The 19,309-nt window shown below is 45.9% G+C and overlaps 2 protein-coding genes across 2 annotated transcripts in view; one reads left to right on the forward strand and one right to left on the reverse strand.

The window, feature by feature from the left end:
* Positions 1–3,192, reverse strand: part of si:ch211-153b23.7 (TNFAIP3-interacting protein 3) — a 45,196-nt gene extending 42,004 nt beyond the window's left edge. Inside the window, exon 1 of the mRNA XM_038775347.1 lies at positions 2,467–3,192. Within this exon, the coding sequence (XP_038631275.1) occupies positions 2,467–2,597 (131 nt within the window). The 5' untranslated portion in view covers positions 2,598–3,192. The remainder of the gene's footprint in view (positions 1–2,466) is intronic.
* The window catches only part of LOC119951950 (lectin-like), a 149,047-nt gene that overhangs the window by 37,492 nt on the left and 92,246 nt on the right, over positions 1–19,309 (forward strand). The gene's annotated exons all lie outside the window — the stretch shown is intronic.

Genomic DNA, 19,309 nt, shown 5'->3' on the forward strand with positions numbered 1-19,309 from the left:
CAGCTAGTGGCTTCAGCTGTGACCCCTCCACTGGACAGCTAGCGGCTACAGCTGTGACCCCTGCACTGGATGGCTAGTGTCCTCAGCTGTGACCCCTCCACTGTATGGCTGGCAGCTACAGCTGTGGCCCCTCCACTGGACGGCTAGAGGCTACAGCTGTGACCCCTCCACTGGACAGCTAGAGGCTACAGCTGTGACCCCTCCACTGGATGGCTGGCGGCTACAGCGGTGACCCCTCCACTGGATGGCTGGCATCTAAAGGTGTGACCCTTCCACTGGATGGCTAGCAGCTACAGCTATTACTACCTCCACTGGATAGCTGGCAACTACAGGTGTGACCCCTCCATTGGACGGCTAGTGGCCTCAGTTGTGACCCCTCCACTGGGCCACTTTGCAACCAGTGGCCACAGCTGTGACCTCTGCACTGGACAGCTAGTGGCCACAAACTGCAACTCCTCCATTCAACAGCTCGAAGCCACATATTGACTCCCTCCATTCACCAGCTCATGGTCATAGCTCTGACCCCTTCACTGGACAGCCAGTGGCCTTAGCTGTGCCCCCTCCACTGGATGGCTGCCAGTGGTTGCTGTTACCTCTCATGGCGACAGCTGCGGCAATTCACTGGACAGAAATTAATATTGCAGGCAGTAAAAAATCTTTTGGTGGGGAGTCTAGCACGAGGGAACGTGGCCTAAAAGTTAGAGCCAAGACATTGAGGAGTGATGTGAGGTACCTCTTCTACATGCAAAAGGTGACAGAAATTCAGAACTCTTTTCCATAAATGGCAAATCAATTCCTAATTTTCATCCCTATTGGCTTCATAATTTCATTCACTTCTTGTCTTTACTGAAGTTAAACAGCTCCATGCAATATTATAGTAAAGGTGTGAATCCATTCATTTTCAATGGGTTCATTCCTTTGTTATAACACCATAGATGAATGTCAGGCGAATAGATTAAAATTTGTTACTTAATTTTCACAGTGCAATTTCAATGCATTGGCTAGAATTTCAATCCATACATTTGAACTGACTGCCAGAATTCATTAGGGTGTAAAAACAAAAAATATATATTACTTCTCTGTCATACCAACTATAACTAAACTTCCAACGGTAGGTATTTTAATATGCAAATATCAAAGGTTTAATATGCTTGAAAAGTTTGAATAAGCTCAAAAATGGATATTGAACAGTTTCCTCTACTGGTTCATCCCTGTTTTTATTATTTATTGAGATGTGAGGCTTTGGTATTCCTGAAGGACCAGAGTTGCTGTATAATAACCTTTGTTTCAACTACGTCAGTCATGAATATCTGCAAATTCAATTGGTTAAAACATCTTTAATATTAGTTCTCTACCTGTGAGAATATTTTTGTTGAAGTCAGCTCTATAAATGGACCATGAGGGCTGACAAAAGGTGAAAGAGATTTGAAGAGACTTTATGGTTAATTATCAAAAGAGAAAGGAATTTGAAAACTTACAACTGGTTAGTTTTTGTAGGAAACGAGTAACATTAACATTAGATCAGAGAATCATGGAGATGACCGATTACCCCTTAATAAATTAATTGACAGAGGCATGGATTATATGCTACTCGATACTAACTTTGTGACTGGAATGTGAATCCAGATATACAGGTTTAGGCAGCTTCACAAACACTGTGAAATGGCAGCCTATCTTTTCACCAATGTTTTTCATAGCTGTCCTAATTCTTCGTAATAAGCAGGACTATCCTGTGTCTTAATGCTACTGACCCTTCTGTTTCATTCAGGGGAATGAGTGAGTGCACCTCTGCCTGTAGAACACCTGAAGTGTTGTGAAGTTGAGGGGATTCAATGTATATCATGCTACAGTATTACTCTACAAAAAGGGTGAACAAAATGTCAAAAAATAGAGTAGATGCAAATTCTTCAGCTTTCTGCATGACTGAAATATCATGCAGATAAAAGTAAAATCCACTACCCAGACGTGTTTCAATAAAAAGCACACAGCAGAAATGACTTTAAATGTGCAGCATTTCTAAAAGTTTGGCAGTGACGCTCTGAAATGGAATTCTGAAACTTGCGATACCTGGTTTTAATATTTAACAAGGATGCGGAGATGCCGATGTTGGACTGGGATGGGCACAGAAAGAAGACTTACACCAGGTTAAAGTCCAACAGGTTTGTTTGGAATCACTAGCTTGCAGAGCACAGCTCCTTCATCAGGTGAGTCCTCTTTAAACGAGGCAGCTTAATCGTAATTAAACTGATTAAATAATTAAACTCTGGAAAATATTTTACTCTTGCCAATTTTTTGCCTGCTAAGTTTTTTTTCTTCTGCTATGGGTACTTTGCTGGACTCTTCGAGTGGCACAAACCTGGACAGCAAACCATGTGGCCATATAGGCTTCAGCGCCAAAGCTGACCCTGTGCTCAGCCAAAAGTCACACCCAGATCTTGGAAGTTTTGTAACTCAAAGGGAACTTACCCAAAAGCAACTCCAGCTGTAGTGACACCTTTGCTTTTGCCCTCCTGGTGAATGTTGGAAGCTTTGTCGAATGCTGGCAGCAGCTCAAGGCTGTGAGTGGCGTGGGGCAGCAGGACAGCTTGGCTCTCCATCCTTCAATGGCAAAGTCCGGTGCAGACACGATGGGCCGAATGCTCTCCTTCTGCACTGTAAATTCTATGATAAGAGTCAGGTTTCAGTCTCCCCTGATGAAGGTCCCAGTCCTCGTGACCGAACCTTCAACCTACTTGGTTTATAAAAAAAAGAGGAAGTGGCTTTGGTTCAAGTTTCAGGAAGAACTTTACTCAGCGTCAGGTGCAATGTTGCAGAGAGCAGCTGGTAAGCCGGTGTCCCAGCTCTGCAAGTATTATATTCAAACACGCGAGAGCAAAGCAGACCTTTTCAGAATAACCGAGAACCGGCGCGCACTAGCCGAATAGCTGTGAATGGGAAGCCAAAATGTTCAGTCAATCCGCCTCACTCCTTCCCACAACACGCTGTGTTATCATTGACGCGCGAGATGTCTATGTTATTAAAAAGGTAACTTTTCACCACGTGGACACAGACTCCAAGCGTCGGGCGGATGTGATCTCTGTGGTTTCCAGAAAACTGCCCCGGGACTTTCCAAAGAGCGAGGAAAGCGGAAGAATGATGGTCCAATCCGCAGCAGTAGCTGCAGACTGAGCTGATCCTGGGGTCTGAGTGCCTGCTGACTGAACTGGGCGGTGTTGCTGCGGCTCACAGTGCGCTGCTGCTGTCCTCCCCCTCCCCCCTCAGGGACAACCCGGCCCAATCCACACACCACACATATGGCAAGTGTGACTGTCTAATGTTCCTTGGCCAACAGCCCACTCCATTGACCTTGTCTTTTTGGTCAGTTCATGGTGTGAGGATGACTTGCTGTGCCCCCCCCAAACCACCGCCCCCCGGGAAAAAATGTGTACTTTCCGAGGCATGTGACTATTATTTCAGAAGTGTACTTTCCACTTGAAAGACAATCTACTGAAGCGATGAGAGCGGTTGTGAGTCAGGTTCGGTATGATGAAGTGAATTTACCCTGCGTGTCACATCGAGAGTGTACAGCACAGGCTCAGCCACTGAGCCCAACACCTCCACACTCGCCAATGTGCTAGAAGAATCTCCACCAGCACAGCGTTATATCCCTTTCTCCCTCCTGTGCATATCCAGCTTTCCCTTTAAGTACAACTGTGCTGTTTGCCTTAATGTGGTCATGCAGTCCACATCCTGACCACTCGACAAAGCTTACCCCCCCCCCCCCCCCCCCATTCCCTGTTAGATTTATTAGTGACTAGTTTTGGACTTGTTCACATCTCTGCATCTACCTTCTCAGTCCGCATTTTAAAGATGTCTACCAGATCATGCCTAACTTGAGAAGTTATTCACTTTGATCTTTAAGAATAAAAAAGCAGATGAGCTTTTGTTTTAAAGGTGTGAAACCTGTAAGTGTTGATGTTAAGGGAGAATTGGGTTTGCTGGTACAATTGAGTCTTGCTGCAATTGTACAGGGTTTCGCTAAGACCACATCTGGAATGCTGTGTGCAGTTTTGGCTTCCACATTTAAGAAAGGCTTTACTTAAATTGGAGGCAGCGCAGCGAAGGTTCACTAAATTCTCCCTGTGTCTGCAAGGGTTTCCTCCCACAAGTTCAAAAAGATGTGCTGTTTGGTGAATTGAACATTCTGCATTCTCCCTCAGTGCACCTGAACAGTGTACCTGGTGCCGGAATGTGGCGACTCGGGGATTTTCACAGTAACTTCATTGCATTGTTAATGTAAGCCTACTTGTGACACTAATAAAGATTATTGTTATTATTATTCAACTGGCCTTCTTCTTATTCCTTGTTAAAATGCCTCACAACTTCACAGTTACCAATAATGCAATTAATTTGCCAATTAGACACCCATTCCACAAATTCATTGATGACCCATAAGCATTGAGGCACCCCACCCTCCACCACCACAACACCAACATTGGAGAACCTCCTCATCACAATGCCAACATCAGGGCTCCCACCCCCACTCCACCCCGTTCACAGGGATAAGGGCTCTCACCTATACCATTTCCCCCCTCCCCCACCGCCCTCCTTGCAGTCATTGGAGCTCTCCATTCTCCACCACCCCCCTCACAGAAATCGAGGTTCTTCCTTCTCCCCTCCCCCCAGTACAGAAGTGGAACCCCTCCACGCTAATGAAGGAGGGTAACATCCATACCATAACTTGTTTGGCCCTGCCCCCTGACTGTGCCGGGGAGGCAATGCCCAGCCATGTCCCTCAATCCCCAGAGCCTACAGGCACCTATGCGTTCCCGGCATGGTCATCATGACTGGTTTTCACTTTTGAAAACCAGCAGTAATTCGTGCTGGCATGATCTCGCGCTGCAAAGGGAGGATGCGCCGTGGTTTGACACTAAAGTATCAAACCCTTTAATGGCATATAAATTATGTCAATATATTCAATTCTGATTCATTGGGCTGGATTCCCTCCTACCCGGCGGCGCGGGCGGTCCCGGCGCCGAGGGGTGGCGTGAACCACTCCAGTGTCGGGCCGCCCGGAAGGTGTGGAATCCTCTGCACCTTCAGGGGCTAGGCCGACGGTGGCAAGGTTGGTGCTGTGCCAACCAGTGCGGAAGGAGCTTGGCACCACGCCAACCGGCGCCGAAGGGCCTCCGCCGGCAGGTGCGAATTGGCGCATGCGTGAGAGCGCTAGTGTGTGCTGGCATCATCCCAGCGCATGCGCAGGGGGGGTTCGTCTCTGCACCAGCCATGGCGGAGGTTGACAGCAGCCGGCAGGGAGGGAAAGAGTGCCCACACAGCACAGGCCTGCCCGCGGATTGGTGGGCCTTGATCGTGGGCCAGGACACCGTGGGGGCACCCCACAGGGCCAGATCCCCCAAGGCCCCCCGAGGTCGCGGAGGCTGCCCGCAGAGCCAGGTCCCGCCGGTAAGTACCAGATCTAATTGACGCCGGTGGGACCGACCTAAAATGGGCGGCCACTCGGTCCATCGCAGGCCGGAGAATCGCTGGGGGCGGGCCACTACTAGCGGCCGCCGACCGGCGCGCCGCAATTCCCACCCCCGCCGAAACCCCGGCGCCGGAGAATTAGGCAGCCGGCGGGGGCAGGATTCACGCCATTCTCCGGCCCGGCGGGGAGTCGGAGAATCCCGTCCATTGCCTTTTTAGGCATGAACCTGATCATGTCACCGGCGGGGACAGGCAAACAGATCTCACTGGCACAAATCCCGTTTTTGGACCCTCGCAAGATTTAGCAGCTATTACAGGGCTTGTGTCCACAGCTAACACATTTCCAAATCCAAATTGTATATATAAATAGTGAACAGCAGTGGTCTCTATTCTAATTCCTATGGACCACCACCTTTTGCTAGTCTGAGTAGCTACCCTTAACAATTGCTTTTTATTTTTGGAGCTAGTATGTTATCCATTCTGCTACCTGTCCTAACTTTACATCCTTTGACTTCAGCCATCAGCTTTCTAAGCATTAGGTTACAGAAGGTTTTTTGAAAATCAAAATAGGTTACATCTGGGCCACTAACCTTGACTCCTCTTTTGTTACTTCATCAACTAATTCAGGGCTGGTTTAGCTCACCAGGCTAAATCGCTGGCTTTTAAAGCAGACCAAGCAGGCCAGCAGCACGGTTCAATTCCCGTACCAGCCACCCCGGACAGGTGCCGGAATGTGGCGACTAGGGGCTTTTCACAGTAACTTCATTGAAGCCTACTCGTGACAATAAGCAATTTATCATTTCATTTTTTCAGTAAGGCTAGTTTATCATCACCTTCTGAATTCCATGCTGACTGTGTTAAAAGTTTCCTTATGAGCCCACTGATTGTGCAAATTGACTGGCATAACAGTCAAATCTTTGGCTGAAAAAACATCCTCTTTTCTTGATTCTGACTCTCTGAGTGCTTCTTATCACTTCTAAAATTAACATGCACACTTAACAAGGCTAAAAACCCTGTTCCTGACAGGCAGTTTTACCGCACATTTATGGATGGTGGAGTGGTCTGAAAATCCATCCTCACCTAGAGGTCCAGGTCTGAGCTATTTTTATCTCTGACTTTTATTTTCAGAAAAACACTTCCCCATCAGCTTTGTCTTTCACTGTTATGTTTTAAGGGGTTTTCTTTTACTTCTCAGAAGAGACAAAGGATCATCGGGTTGACACACCGTAGGTTAATTAACCAGTTGTCAGACTTTATTTACAGAGGTGTTGCTTGCTCACAAATTGAAAGAAAGGGAAAAGCTCCTAACAATGTTTCCATGTAATCATGTGACACACTATACAGAGGGTATTGGTTCCAATACATAACAATAAGCGGTATGTAAATACAAGCTGTTCTTGTTGATTGACCTCTGCCATTACTTATGCCATCTTGAACTGGTTGAGACTTTTGCATCAGTCCACAGAAAGCATTGCTAAAAGTTGAACAGCTAATTATGACAGCTCCCGTGCCCATCCGTTAAATGCAGTGGTGAGATTAGTTTGAATCACAATTGGAGAATCAGGTGCACAACAGTCTAAATGATGACATTGAGCAGCAATGTGACACTTATAGCAAGTTTGTAATTTCCTTATCCTATTTGTATTGATTTGTTGCCCCCTAGAACTAAATGAAACGCATAAAGTTATGATTACCAATTCTAACCAGGCAAGTCTCTGATACAGTGACACAGCGGTTAGCACTGCTGCCTCACAGCTCCAGGGTTTTGGGTTCATTTCTAGCCTCAGGTGACTGTGTGGAGTTTGCACTTTCTCCCCATGTCTGTGTGGGTTTTCTCCGGGTGCTTCGGTTCCCTCCCACAGTCCAAAGATGCTCAGATTAGGTCTCACTCCTCCTTAAATTTACTCACATGTCCCCCGCATCCGTCACACTCTGGGGTGGCGAATTCCACAGATTCACAATCCTTTGGGTGAAGTACTTTCTCCCCAAAACTGTTGTAAATTTGCTCCCTCTTATTCTTAGATTGTGACCTCTCGTTTTAGAATGCCCCACAAGAGGAAGCATCGACTTTATCCATACCTGTTAGCATCTTGTATTTATCGATTTAATCTCCCCTCATTCTTCTAAACTGTTCAATCTGTCCTCGTATGACAAACCCGCTGAGCCGGTAAGGTAAAGCAGACAGCTGGTTCAAGATGCCTGCCATTGCCACACTATCAGTTTTACTATCAGTTTTACTATCAGTAATTGGGAGTGAAAGTTCCTGCTTTCTCATTTTCAGTCCCATAAAGGAAATAACTGGTTACCATTTGCACCACTCCAGAGAGCACAGCAGAAGTTTCAAACTCGCCATGTGGAGAATTGGCATCCTCCTGCTTTCTGGTACAATGTGTGGAGACACCACTTTGTTGCACCATCTGCTGTCTCCATTTGTACAGCTGACGGGGAGAAAAAACAATCAAGTTAAAAATAATTTTTTGAATGGTTTTAACACTGAACTCTGAGTAAATTAGTATTTAATTCATGAAGTGCTTTGATGAATGCATATTTAAACCATTAGGGTAATCAGTCTTTTTGATTACTTCAAAGTAAATTAAAATTGAATACAGAAAATGGTTTGGGTACGTTTTTTTAAACTAAATCTTGAGAATAATCTTGGAAGTTATGGCGTTATTACACAAGCACAGTGTGTAGGCTGGTTGCATGCAGCACCTCACCTAAGTGGACATTATTCATGTGTAGGTTAGCTATTTTGAATCTGATGGGCAGTTCAGCCAAGCTCTATTCCCAAGCACCTTATTTGAATTTTCAGGTCCCTAATGATACCTGGATGACCAATGTGTCAGTTTCAAGATGCAGTTGCCTGTTGGAGCAATATAAACCAGGGCAGGGAGGGAACATTACAGGGAACCCCCAGAGCACCCTATTGAGGCTAAAATGCACTTCAAAGACTTGTTGGAGGGCGAGAGTGAAATTTTGAAGGGGCTGCACAGGTTTCAGGAGCTATGAGTTTCTGATCAATGACAGGGAGGCAGGTACAGAGTGGGAAGTCAGCCATAGCTTCTCAGTGCATCCCCGCAACCACATCCCACCCCAACCCTTGCTATTTGAAAAGGAGGTGTTTTCAGACGACACAAATAGCAGGGAGAGCGAGCAGTCTGCATTCAGGCATTGAATAAAGACCACACACTTCTCCTCAAGAGGATAGAAGAGAAGGGCGCAAGGTCACAATAGGGAGGCCACCTGTGAAGGAAGGACGTAGTTGGTAATATGGGCTCATCTGCACATTTTGGTAGTAATGGAAAAATCCTCTGCTGGAAGCATAGACTCTCCAGGCAGATGGTCAGACACCTGTGTCCCTATCAGTGAAGACATCACATCACATGATCACCATACCCTGCCAGTAGCCATCAATGCCTCTGTGGCCTTGAACATCTTCACTTCTGGCTCCTTCCACCTTCCAATAATCAGCTGTGAGCTTCAGTGACATCTTGAAAGCGGCTGAACATCATTGCAACTGGTCACTGATGCCCTCTTTGCCGAACTGAACAGCACATTTACTTGATGTTAGGCAGAGCCTCTGAGGGACAGTGGGCATTATATTTCATCACCCCCCTCACTGAGGTGCAAGGCACCATCAATTCCACTGTTGTGGCCATAAGCCACTCAGTAATTAGCCAGTGAGACCCATTAACAGTGGAAGGGTTTCCATTACCTCTACATTCAGAAGGTCTGTAACCACGACAAGTGCTTCCTCCGTGTTTGCGGTCACTTTCATAGAATCCCTATGATGTAGAGGAGGCCAGTTGGCCTATCAAGTCTGCACCGACCCTCTGAAAGTGTACTCCATCCAAGCTCATTACTCCGCCCTATCCCAATAACCCCTTAACCTAACCTAAACATAATTTTTGGACATTAAAGGGCATAGCCAATCCACCTAACCTTCACATCTTTGGACTGTGGAAAGAAACTGGAGCATCTAGAGGAAACCCATGCAGACAGGGGCAGAATATGCAAGCGCCACACAGACAGTGACCCAAGGCCAGAATTGAACTTGGGTCCTTGGCACTGTGACACAGCAGTGCCAACCACTGCGCCACCCTAGCATCTATCATGATTCCTTACTCGTCTACGTGTCCAAGCTGTTTCAGATCTTCATTCCAACCTTCAAGATGGATCAATCCGAGGAGACAAAGGAAATCACTTAGAGAAATGGATACTGAACCCTCTACTGGACTCCTAGACAAAGGCACAGAGGCGATACACCGAATGCATCCTGCTTAGGAGGGCAACTATTGAGAAGGTTTCTGTAAATGTGATTCTGATGTCTCAACCAGATGACGCGTGTCAATACCCTCATGCATGGGTCTCATTCATTGTGGTAGTTTACTGCGTTCTCCATAACATAACCCTCTAGAGAGTTGCAGGCCTTGAGTACCATGAGATAATGAAAGAAGACAGTTCATTTGTGCAGGAGCTGGGGCATGAGGTGAGGGAAGAAGAGGAAATGGAGGTGGTGGGAGATGACATTGAATAGAGAGGTGCCCAAAATGGATGCCATTGGGAGTCTAAATCCATGCCAGACTTCATCTGACCCATCTCCATTCTCAGTAGCACTAATTGGATAAGACACCTCTTTCCATGGAATTAAGGGTTCACCTCTGTGAAAATCTTAGCTTTGGTCACGTTCTCACTTGAAGCTGGTTTCTGGCTGAAACAAACCTGGCTCCTGTTTCCCACCTTCAAAGTGAAAATTCAACCTGTGGTTTCCAGCATCATTCACTGGATTGCTATCAATGGCAGCAGCATTTACTCTGTTATGCCCTCCACTAATCCAACAGCTGGGAGCCCTTCAGAAGCATCACTCACCCATTTCACCGAAGATACAATCAGAAAACACAACATGGCTTTGAATTGAAAGCTAAGACCTTGTGTTCTCTGCTACAAAGAATGTTTTCCCTTCTACAAAGGAGAGCCCAGTAACTTTTTATGATGTTTTAAAATGTTTGTTTAAAAAGTTCAGTGGGGATTGTTTGGCGTGGGGCAAATTTTGGCAGTAGTGGAACAAATTACATGAGTAGGAACTGTTTTTTTACTAAGATGAGGTTCAGGCTGTAAGCCAATATATAAATACATAGATTTTGCACATAGTCTTGTATGGATTAATCCTGCCAGTGAAAGCAGCGTCTCTCTTTTTTAAGCCGGATCCAAGGGATGGCGTTCAGCTGGACAGAGATCTGACATGCTAGTTGTCCTTTTGTAGAATGTGAATGGTTACACAACAACAATTCGATGCACTATTAGGTTAGATTATCAAAGATTGGTCAAAGGGGTAGATTTCAAGGAGTGCCTTAAAGGAGGAGAGTGAGGTGGAAAGGCGTCGGGAGGAAATTCCAGAGCAGAGGCTCAAAAACCACTGAAAAAATAGGCCATACCACATTGCAAAAGCTAGTGGTAAGCTGCAGCATTGGGAGAACTTTAAGGTTCAGCAAAAAGCTATTCAAATTAAATAAAAAGAGCTGAGATGAACTACGAAAGGAAAGTAGCAGAAAACATAAACACTGATACCAAAAGCTTCTATAAGTACATAAAGAGGAAGAGAATAGCTAAGGTAAATGTTGACCCTTTCAGACCATACTGGTGAGGTAATAAGGGGAACACAAAGATGGAGGAGGCACTGAACCAATATTTTGTCTCTGTGTTCACGGTGGAGGATAATAACATTTTTCCAAAAACTGCAGTTAATGCAGAGGAACTTGGTGCAATAACCATCACTAGGGAGATGGTATTGAATAAACTAATGGGATCAAAGCAGATAAGTCTCTGGGATCTGATGCCATCACCCAAGGGTATTAAAGGAGGTGGCAGCGGAGATAGTGGATGCATTGGTTATGATATTTCAGAACTCCCTGGTTCTAAAAGAGTCCCGGTGGATTGGAAACACACTTACGTGATGCCCCTATTCAAATAGGGAGAGAGGCAAAAAAATAGGAAACTATGCACCGGTTAGCTGGTGACGGGGAAGATGCTGGAATCAATCATTAAAGTGGAGATGACTAAACATTTGGAAAGGCAAAGCTCAAACCACCATTGTCAGCATGGTTTTATGAAGGCTAAGGCATGCTTGACAAACTTGCTTGAGTACTTTGAGGATGTAATCAGCAAGGTGGATAGTGGAGAACCTGTGGATGTGGGATATCTAGACTTCCAGTAGACATTTTACAGGGCACCACATAAAAAACTGATCCAGAAGGTGACATCGCAAGGAATTGGGAGTAGAGTACTAGATTGGATTGAGGATTGGCTGATTGACAGAAAGCAGAGAGTCAGGATAAATGGGTCCTCCTCTGCTTGGCGAACTATAACTAGCGGAGTGCCAGAGGGGTCAGTCCTCACTCGGATCTCAACTGTTTACAATCACTGAAAAGATGGAGGCTGAGGGGAGACCTGATGGTGGTCTTCAAAATTATGACAGGCATAGAAAGGGTGGATAGCCAGTGGCATTTTCCAAGGGTGGAAGTGTCAATTACAAGGGGGCACAGGCTCAAGGTGAGAGGGAGAAAGTTTAAGGGAGACGTGCGGGATAAGTTTTTCACGCAGAGTGGTGGGTGCCTGGAACGCGCTGTCAGAGGATGCGGTGGAAGGAGGCACATTACCAATATTCAAGAGGCATCTGGATGGATACATGAATAGGGAGGAAATTGAGGGATACGGACCGAATAAGGGCAGAAGCTTTTGTTTTTAGTTAGGGCATCATGAGGGCAGCACGGTAGCATTGTGGATAGCACAATTGCTTCACAGCTCCAGGGTCCCAGGTTCGATTCCGGCTTGGGTCACTGTCTGTGCGGAGTCTGCACATCCTCCCCGTGTGTGCGTGGGTTTCCTCCGGGTGCTCCGGTTTCCTCCTACAGTCCAAAGATGTGCAGGTTAGGTGGATTGGCCATGCTAAATTGCCCTTAGTGCCAAAATTGCCCTTAGTGTTGGGTGGGGTTACTGGGTTATTGGGATAGGGTGGAGGTGTTGACCTTGGGTAGGGTGCTCTTTCCAAGAGCCGGTGCAGACTCGATGGGCCGAATGGTCTCCTTCTGCACTGTAAATTCTATGATCTATGATCTCTGATCGGCACAGGTTTGGAGGGCCGAAGGGCCTGTTCCTGGGCTGTACTTTTCTTTGTTCTTTGTTCTTTGATATAAATGATCTGCAAGCAGGGTCAAGGTGTAACATAGCAAAATTTGAGGATGGAAAAGCAGGCAGTGAAGTGAAGATAAAGATTTTACAGATGGATATAGATAGACTCGGAGATTGGGCCAAAATCTGGCAGATGGAGTTTAATGTGGATAAGTCTGAGGTTATCCATTTTGGCCAAAAAAATAGAAAGGCAAATTATTATCTAAATGGAAAGTAAATTCAAAATGCACCTGGACAGAGGGATCTGGGTGTCTTTGTTCATGAATCGCAGAAGTCGATATGTAGGCACAGCATGTAATAAAAAAGACAAATGGAATGTTAGCGTTTATTGCAATAAAACTGGAGTGTAAAACTAGAGAAGTATTGTTGCTGTTGTTGCAATTGTATCTAGTGTTGGTGAGACAATATCTGGAATATTCTGTCCGGTTTTTGTCTCCTTATTTGAGGAAGGATGTGGTGGCATTGGAGGCAGTTCAGAGGAAGTTCACCAGATTGATTCCGGCGATGAAAGGGTTGACATACGAGGAGAGATTAAATAATTTAGGCTTACACTCGCTGGAGTTTAGAAGGATGAGAGTGGATCTGATCGAGGTATATAAAATAATAAAAAGGGATTAATAAAGTAAATATAGACCAAATTTTCCCCCTTGTGGGGCAATCTTGAATGAGAGGTCACAGGTATAGATTGAGAGGTGGTAGATTTAGAACTGAGATGAGGAGGAACTATTTTTCACAGAGGGTGGTGAATTTGTGTAACTTGCTGCCCATAGTGCCATGGATTTTCAGTCATTAATGGTTTCAAGAAGGAGATAGATATATTTCTGATTTTAAAAATGGATTAAAGGGGTCTAGGAAACATGTAGGGAGGTGGTTTGAGACCAGGAAGAGATCAGCCATGATCTGATTGAATGGTGGAGCAGGCTCGAGGGGCTGAATTGCCTACTACTGCTGCTAATCCGATGTTCCTATGAAAGTGCATCTACCAAATATGGAGCAATTAAAATAACTGAAGCTCAAGAGGTCAGAATTAGAGGAGGCCAGATACCTTAGAGAGCTGTGGAGCTGGAGCAGGGTGTGGAAGTAGGAAAAGGAGAGGCCATGAACTGATTTGAAAACCACAATGAGAATTTTCAAAACAAGATGTTGTTCAACTGGTTGTTGTTCGACTGGTAGCCAATGTAGGTCAGCATGCACAAGGATGAAGGGGATTGGTGAGAATTAGGCCACAGGCAGCAGGGATTTGGTTGACCACAGATTTACAAAGGATAGAATGTGGGAGAACATTGGTGTTGGCAAGTCTAGAGGTAACAAAGGAATTGTTAAGGAGGAGTGAGATGTAGGATAATTTCTCCTTTTATCACATCTTGGCTAACTGCAACAAGATGTATTTTTTATAACTAGTGTTTTAATCATTTGAGTGTTTTAAAAATTCATTTCCGGGATGTGGGCATCACTGGTTAGGCCAGCATTTATTGCCCATCCCTAGTTGCCCTTCAGAAGGTGGTGGTGAGTTGCTTTCGTGAACCGCTGTAGTCCTTGAGGTGTATGTACACCCACTGTGCTGTTAGAGAATTCCAGGATGTTACCCCAGCGACAGTGAAGGAGCGGCGATATATTTCCAAGTCAGGGTGGTGTGTACTTGGAGGGGAACCTCCAGGTGGTGAGGTTCCCAGGTATCTGCTGCTCTTGTCCTTCTAGGTGGTAGTGGTCGTGGGTTTGGAAGGTGTTGTCTAAGGAACCTTGGTGAGTTACTGCAATGAATCTTGTAGATGGTGCATACAGCTGCCACTGTTTGTCGGTGGTAGAGGGTTTGAATGTTTGTGGAAGGAGGAGCAATCTAGCGGACTGCTTTATCCTGGATGGTGTCGAGCCCTTTGAGTGTTGTTGGGGAAACACTCATCCAGGCAAGTGGAGAGTATTCCATTACACTCCTGATTTGTGCCCTGTAGATGATGGACAGGCTTTGGGGGGGGGGGGGGGGGGGGGGGGGGGGGGGGGGGGGGGGGGGGGGGGGGGGGAGGTCAGGAGGTGAGTTACTCGCCGTAGGATTCCTAGTCTTTGACCTGCCCTGGTAGCCACAGTATTAATATGGCGAGTCCAGTTCAGTTTCTGATCAATGGTAACACCCAGAATGTTAATTGTGGATTCAGCGATGGTAATGCCATTAAATGTCAAGGGGTAGTGGTTAGATCCTCTCTTGTAGGAGATGGTCATTGCCTGTCACTTGTGTGGCGTAAATGTAACTTGCCATTTGCCAGCCCAAGTCTCGAAATTGTCCAGGTCTTGCTGCATTTGGACTAGACTGCTTCATTATCTGAGGAGTTATGAATGATGCTGAACATTGTGTTCTGTGTGCTGCGTCTTAAAAAAAGATATAGACACAAAACAGGCTTTCTTGTCAGGTTAAATCAAAAGAAAAGATGCACAATACCTGAAATTTAATCAAAGCAAACACTTGCTCCTCAAACACACGCAAGAATTGATGTTTCTAAAGGTGTAACATGCACTTAAATTACATAAAGTGTAAAAGAAACAGGGCACTTCATTATACAGTCCTTAAGATGGTGGTGATGAACCATCAATTGATCGCAAGATGAGTTGCTGTACAAAAGTAAGGCTTTAATAAGCTAGATGTTAGCCCTGCGGTCGACTACAGTAAATGGACGACCGCCGGGAGTACTGGGTATTTATACCTCGCCCTGGAGGCGGGGTTAACTCAGCCTCTCGACCAATCGGGGAGCCGTCACATGACTGGTCTCAACCAATCGGTCAAAAGGCACATGACCGACCAGGGCCAATGGTAAGCCGGTGTTCTGCACCAATGGCAGGCAGCTATGTTAATCATATCACCACAGGTGGTTGCAATGTTGCAGGTCTGAAGGATTATCTCTTAGTTCACTTGAGACAATGGCATTTTAAAATTTCTGCCATTTCAGTTGTAATTGCGGTTGAGCTCCTGTAGTAACAATTTATAAAACTGCGGGTAAATCAATTAGCCTCTCACTGCATTACATGACTTTCATTTTTAGGCAGGGTCCAATCTTGGCTATTCAAAGGATTGCTTGTAAAAAAGGCAGCTTTACAATAATCATGGGGGACTTCAATATGCAGGGGGACTGGGAAAATCAGGTTGGGAGTGGATCCTAAGAAAAGGAATTTGTGGAATGTATTTTTTGAGCAGCTTGTGACAGAGCGGACTAGGGAACAGGCAATTCTGGATTTGGTGATGTGAAATGAGGCAGACTTGATTAAGGAACTTAAGGTGAAGGAACCCTTAGGGAGCAGTGATCACAATATGATAGAATTTACCCTGCAGTTTGAGAGGGAGAAACTGCAATCAGATGTAATGGTATTACAATTAAATAAGGGTAACTACAAAGACTTGAGGGAGGAGCTGGCCAGAGTTGATTGGAAAAGGAGCCTAGCAGGGAAGACAGTGGAACAGCAATGGCAGGAGTTTTTGGGGATTGTTAGGGAGGCACAACAGAAATTCATCCCAAGGAGGAGGAAACATGCTAAGGGGAGGACAAGGCATCCATGGCTAACGAGGGATGTCAAGGACAGCATAAAAGCTAAAGAAAAAGCATATAAGGTGGCAAGGATTAGAGGGAAGCCAGAGGATTGGGATGCCTTTAAAAGCGAGCAGAGGACAACTAAAAAAGCAATTAGGGGGAGAATATGAAATATGAGTGCAAGCTAGCTGGTAATATAAAGGAAGATGGGAAGAGTGTTTTTCAATATATAAAAGGTAAGAGAGAGGCAAAATTAGACATTGGACCACTGGAAAATGTGGCTGGAGAAGTAATAATAGGAAACAAAGAAATGGCAGACAAACTGAATAGTTACTTTGCATCAGTCTTCACGGTGGAAGACACCAGTGGGATGCCAGAGCTCCAGGAGAACCGGGGGAAGAGGTGAGTGCAGTAAACATTACTTAGGAGAAGGTCTGGGGAAACTGAAAGATCTGAAGGTGGATAAGTCACCTGGACCGGATGGACTACACCCCAGGGTCCTAAAAGAGATACCTGAGGAAATTGGAGGCAATGGTGATGATCTTTCAGGAATCACTGGAAGCAGGAAGGGTCCCAGAGGACTGGAAAGTGGCTAATGTAACACCACTGTTTAAGAAGGGAGGGAGGCAGAAGATGGGAAATTATAAGCCGGTTAGCCTGACTTCGGTCATTGGTAAGATTTTAGAGTCTGCTATTAAAGTTTAGATCACAAAGTACTTGGAAGTGCATGGTAAAATAGGACTGAGTCAGCACGGCTTTGTCAAAGGGAGGTCATGTCTGACAAATCTGTTAGAGTTCTTTGAGGAGGCAACAAGGAAGTTAGACAAAGGAGAACCAGTGGACATGATTTAGTTAGATTTCCAGAAGGCCTTTGACAAGGTGCCGCATAGGAGACTTTAAATAAGTTAAAAGCCCATAATGTTAAGGGTAAGATGCTGGCATGGATAGAGGATTGGCTGACTGGCAGAAGGCAGAGAGTGGGGATAAAGGAGTCTTTTTCAGGATGGCAGCCGGTGACTAGTGGTGTGCCTCAGGGGTCTGTGTTGGGACCACAACTTTTCACAATATACATTAATGACCTGGAAGAAGGAACTGAAGGCACTGTTGCTAAGTTTGCAGATGATACAAAGGTCTGCAAAGGGACAGGTAGTATTGAGGAAGCAAGGGGGCTGCAGAAGAATTTGCACAAGCCAGGAGAGTGGGCAATGAAGTGGCAAATGAAATATAATGTGGAAAAGTGTGAGGTTATGCCCTTTGGAAGAAGGAATTTAGGCATAGACTATTTTCTAAATGGGGAAATGCTTAGAAAGTCAGAAGCACAAAGGGACTTGGGAGTCCATGTTCATGATTCTCTTAAGGTTAATGTGCAGGTTCAGTCAGCAGTTAATTAGGAAAATGCATTGTTAGCATTCATGTCGAGAGGACTAGAATACAAGACCAGGGAGGTACTTCGGAGTCTGTATAAGGCTCTGGCCAGACCCCATTGGAGTATTGTGAGCAGTTTTAGGCCCTGTATCTAAGGAAGGATGTCCTGGCCTTGGAAAGGGTCCAGAGGAGGTTCACAAGAATAATCCCTGGAATGAAGAAGTTGGCGTATGAGGAATGGTTAAGGACCCTGGGTCTGTACTCGTTGGAGTTCAGAAGGATGAGGGTGGATCTTATTGAAACTTACAGGATATTGCGATGCCTGGATAGAATGGACGTGGAGAGGATGTTTCCACTTGTAGGTGAAACTAGAACCGGAGGGAACCATCTTTTTTTTTTAGAAAATATTTTATTGAAGCATTTTTAATTTTCATAATTTAACATATTGACATTTCTAAAACAACCGCGTGGGCCACGCACAAAATACCCCTTAAAATAACATCAAACAATAAACCACGTACCCCACTTCTCCCACCCTATCCCCAATTACCCGTATACTAAATTCCCTGTCCTTATTTAACATTATGATGGCTCCTAATTTTCTCCCCCACACTTTTTCCCTTTCCTCCCTTCCTGCTGACGTTCAGTTTTTGTTAAAGAAATTGATGAACGGCTGCCAACTCCGGGCAAATCCCTGTGTTGAGCCTCTTAGAGCGAAATTGATTTTCTCTAGACTGAGAAACTCCACCATATCGCTGACCCACACTCCCGATTTCGGGGGCTCCGAGTCCCTCCATCTCAGCAAGATCTGTCTCCGGGCCACCAGGGAGGAGAAGGCCAGAATATTGGCCTCCCTCCCCCCTTTTCCCCCGGATCTTCCGACACCACAACTATTGCTAATTCTGGACTCGGAGTTACCCTACCTTCCAGGACTTCCGACGTAACATTCCCTCAGTTTCGGAGATGCCCAAAATATATGAATATGGTTGGCCGGACTACCCCCACACCGCCGACATCTGTCCTCTACCTCCTGGAAGAACCTACTCATCCGAGCTACCATCATGTGGGCCCTGTGGACCACCTTGAACTGAATCAAGCTAAGTCTAGCGCAGGACGAGGATGCATTTACCCTTTTCAAGGCTTTTTCCCACAGTTCAGTTTCTAGCTCCCCTCCTAGCTCCTCTTCCCATTTCCTCTTCATCTCTCTGATAGGGGCCCGTTCCCACTCTAAGAATTCCCTGTATATGTCCGAAACCTTCCCACCTCCAATCCCTGTTTTTGACAGCACTTTATCCTGTAGTCCCCTCAGGGGGAGGCGAGGAAAGCTTGGGACCTGTCTCTGTACAAAGTCCCGCACTTGAAGGTACCGAAAACCGTTCGCACCTGGCAAATCAAACTTCTCCTCTAATGTCTCCAAGGTCGGGAAGCCCTCCTGGATGAATAGATCCCCAAACCTCTCAATCCCTGCCCGCTGCCATACCTTAAAGCCCCCATCCAGGCCCCCCCCCCCCCCCCCCCCCCCCCCCTCCGGGACAAACCGGTAATTGTCACAGATCGGAGACCACACTGACGCCCCCTCCAATTTCATGTGCTGCCTCCATTGCCCCCACATCCTCAGGGCTGCCACCACCACAGGACTTGTGGAGTACCCAGCCGGTGAGATCGGCAAGGGCGCCGTCAGTAAAGCCTCCAGTCTCATACCTTTGCAGGATGCTGCCTCCATCCACTCCCAGACCGACCCCTCCCCTATTACCCATTTCCTGACCATTGATATGTTGGCA

This window comes from Scyliorhinus canicula, chromosome 17 (genome assembly GCF_902713615.1).
Source record: "Scyliorhinus canicula chromosome 17, sScyCan1.1, whole genome shotgun sequence".
Taxonomy (NCBI): domain Eukaryota; kingdom Metazoa; phylum Chordata; class Chondrichthyes; order Carcharhiniformes; family Scyliorhinidae; genus Scyliorhinus; species Scyliorhinus canicula.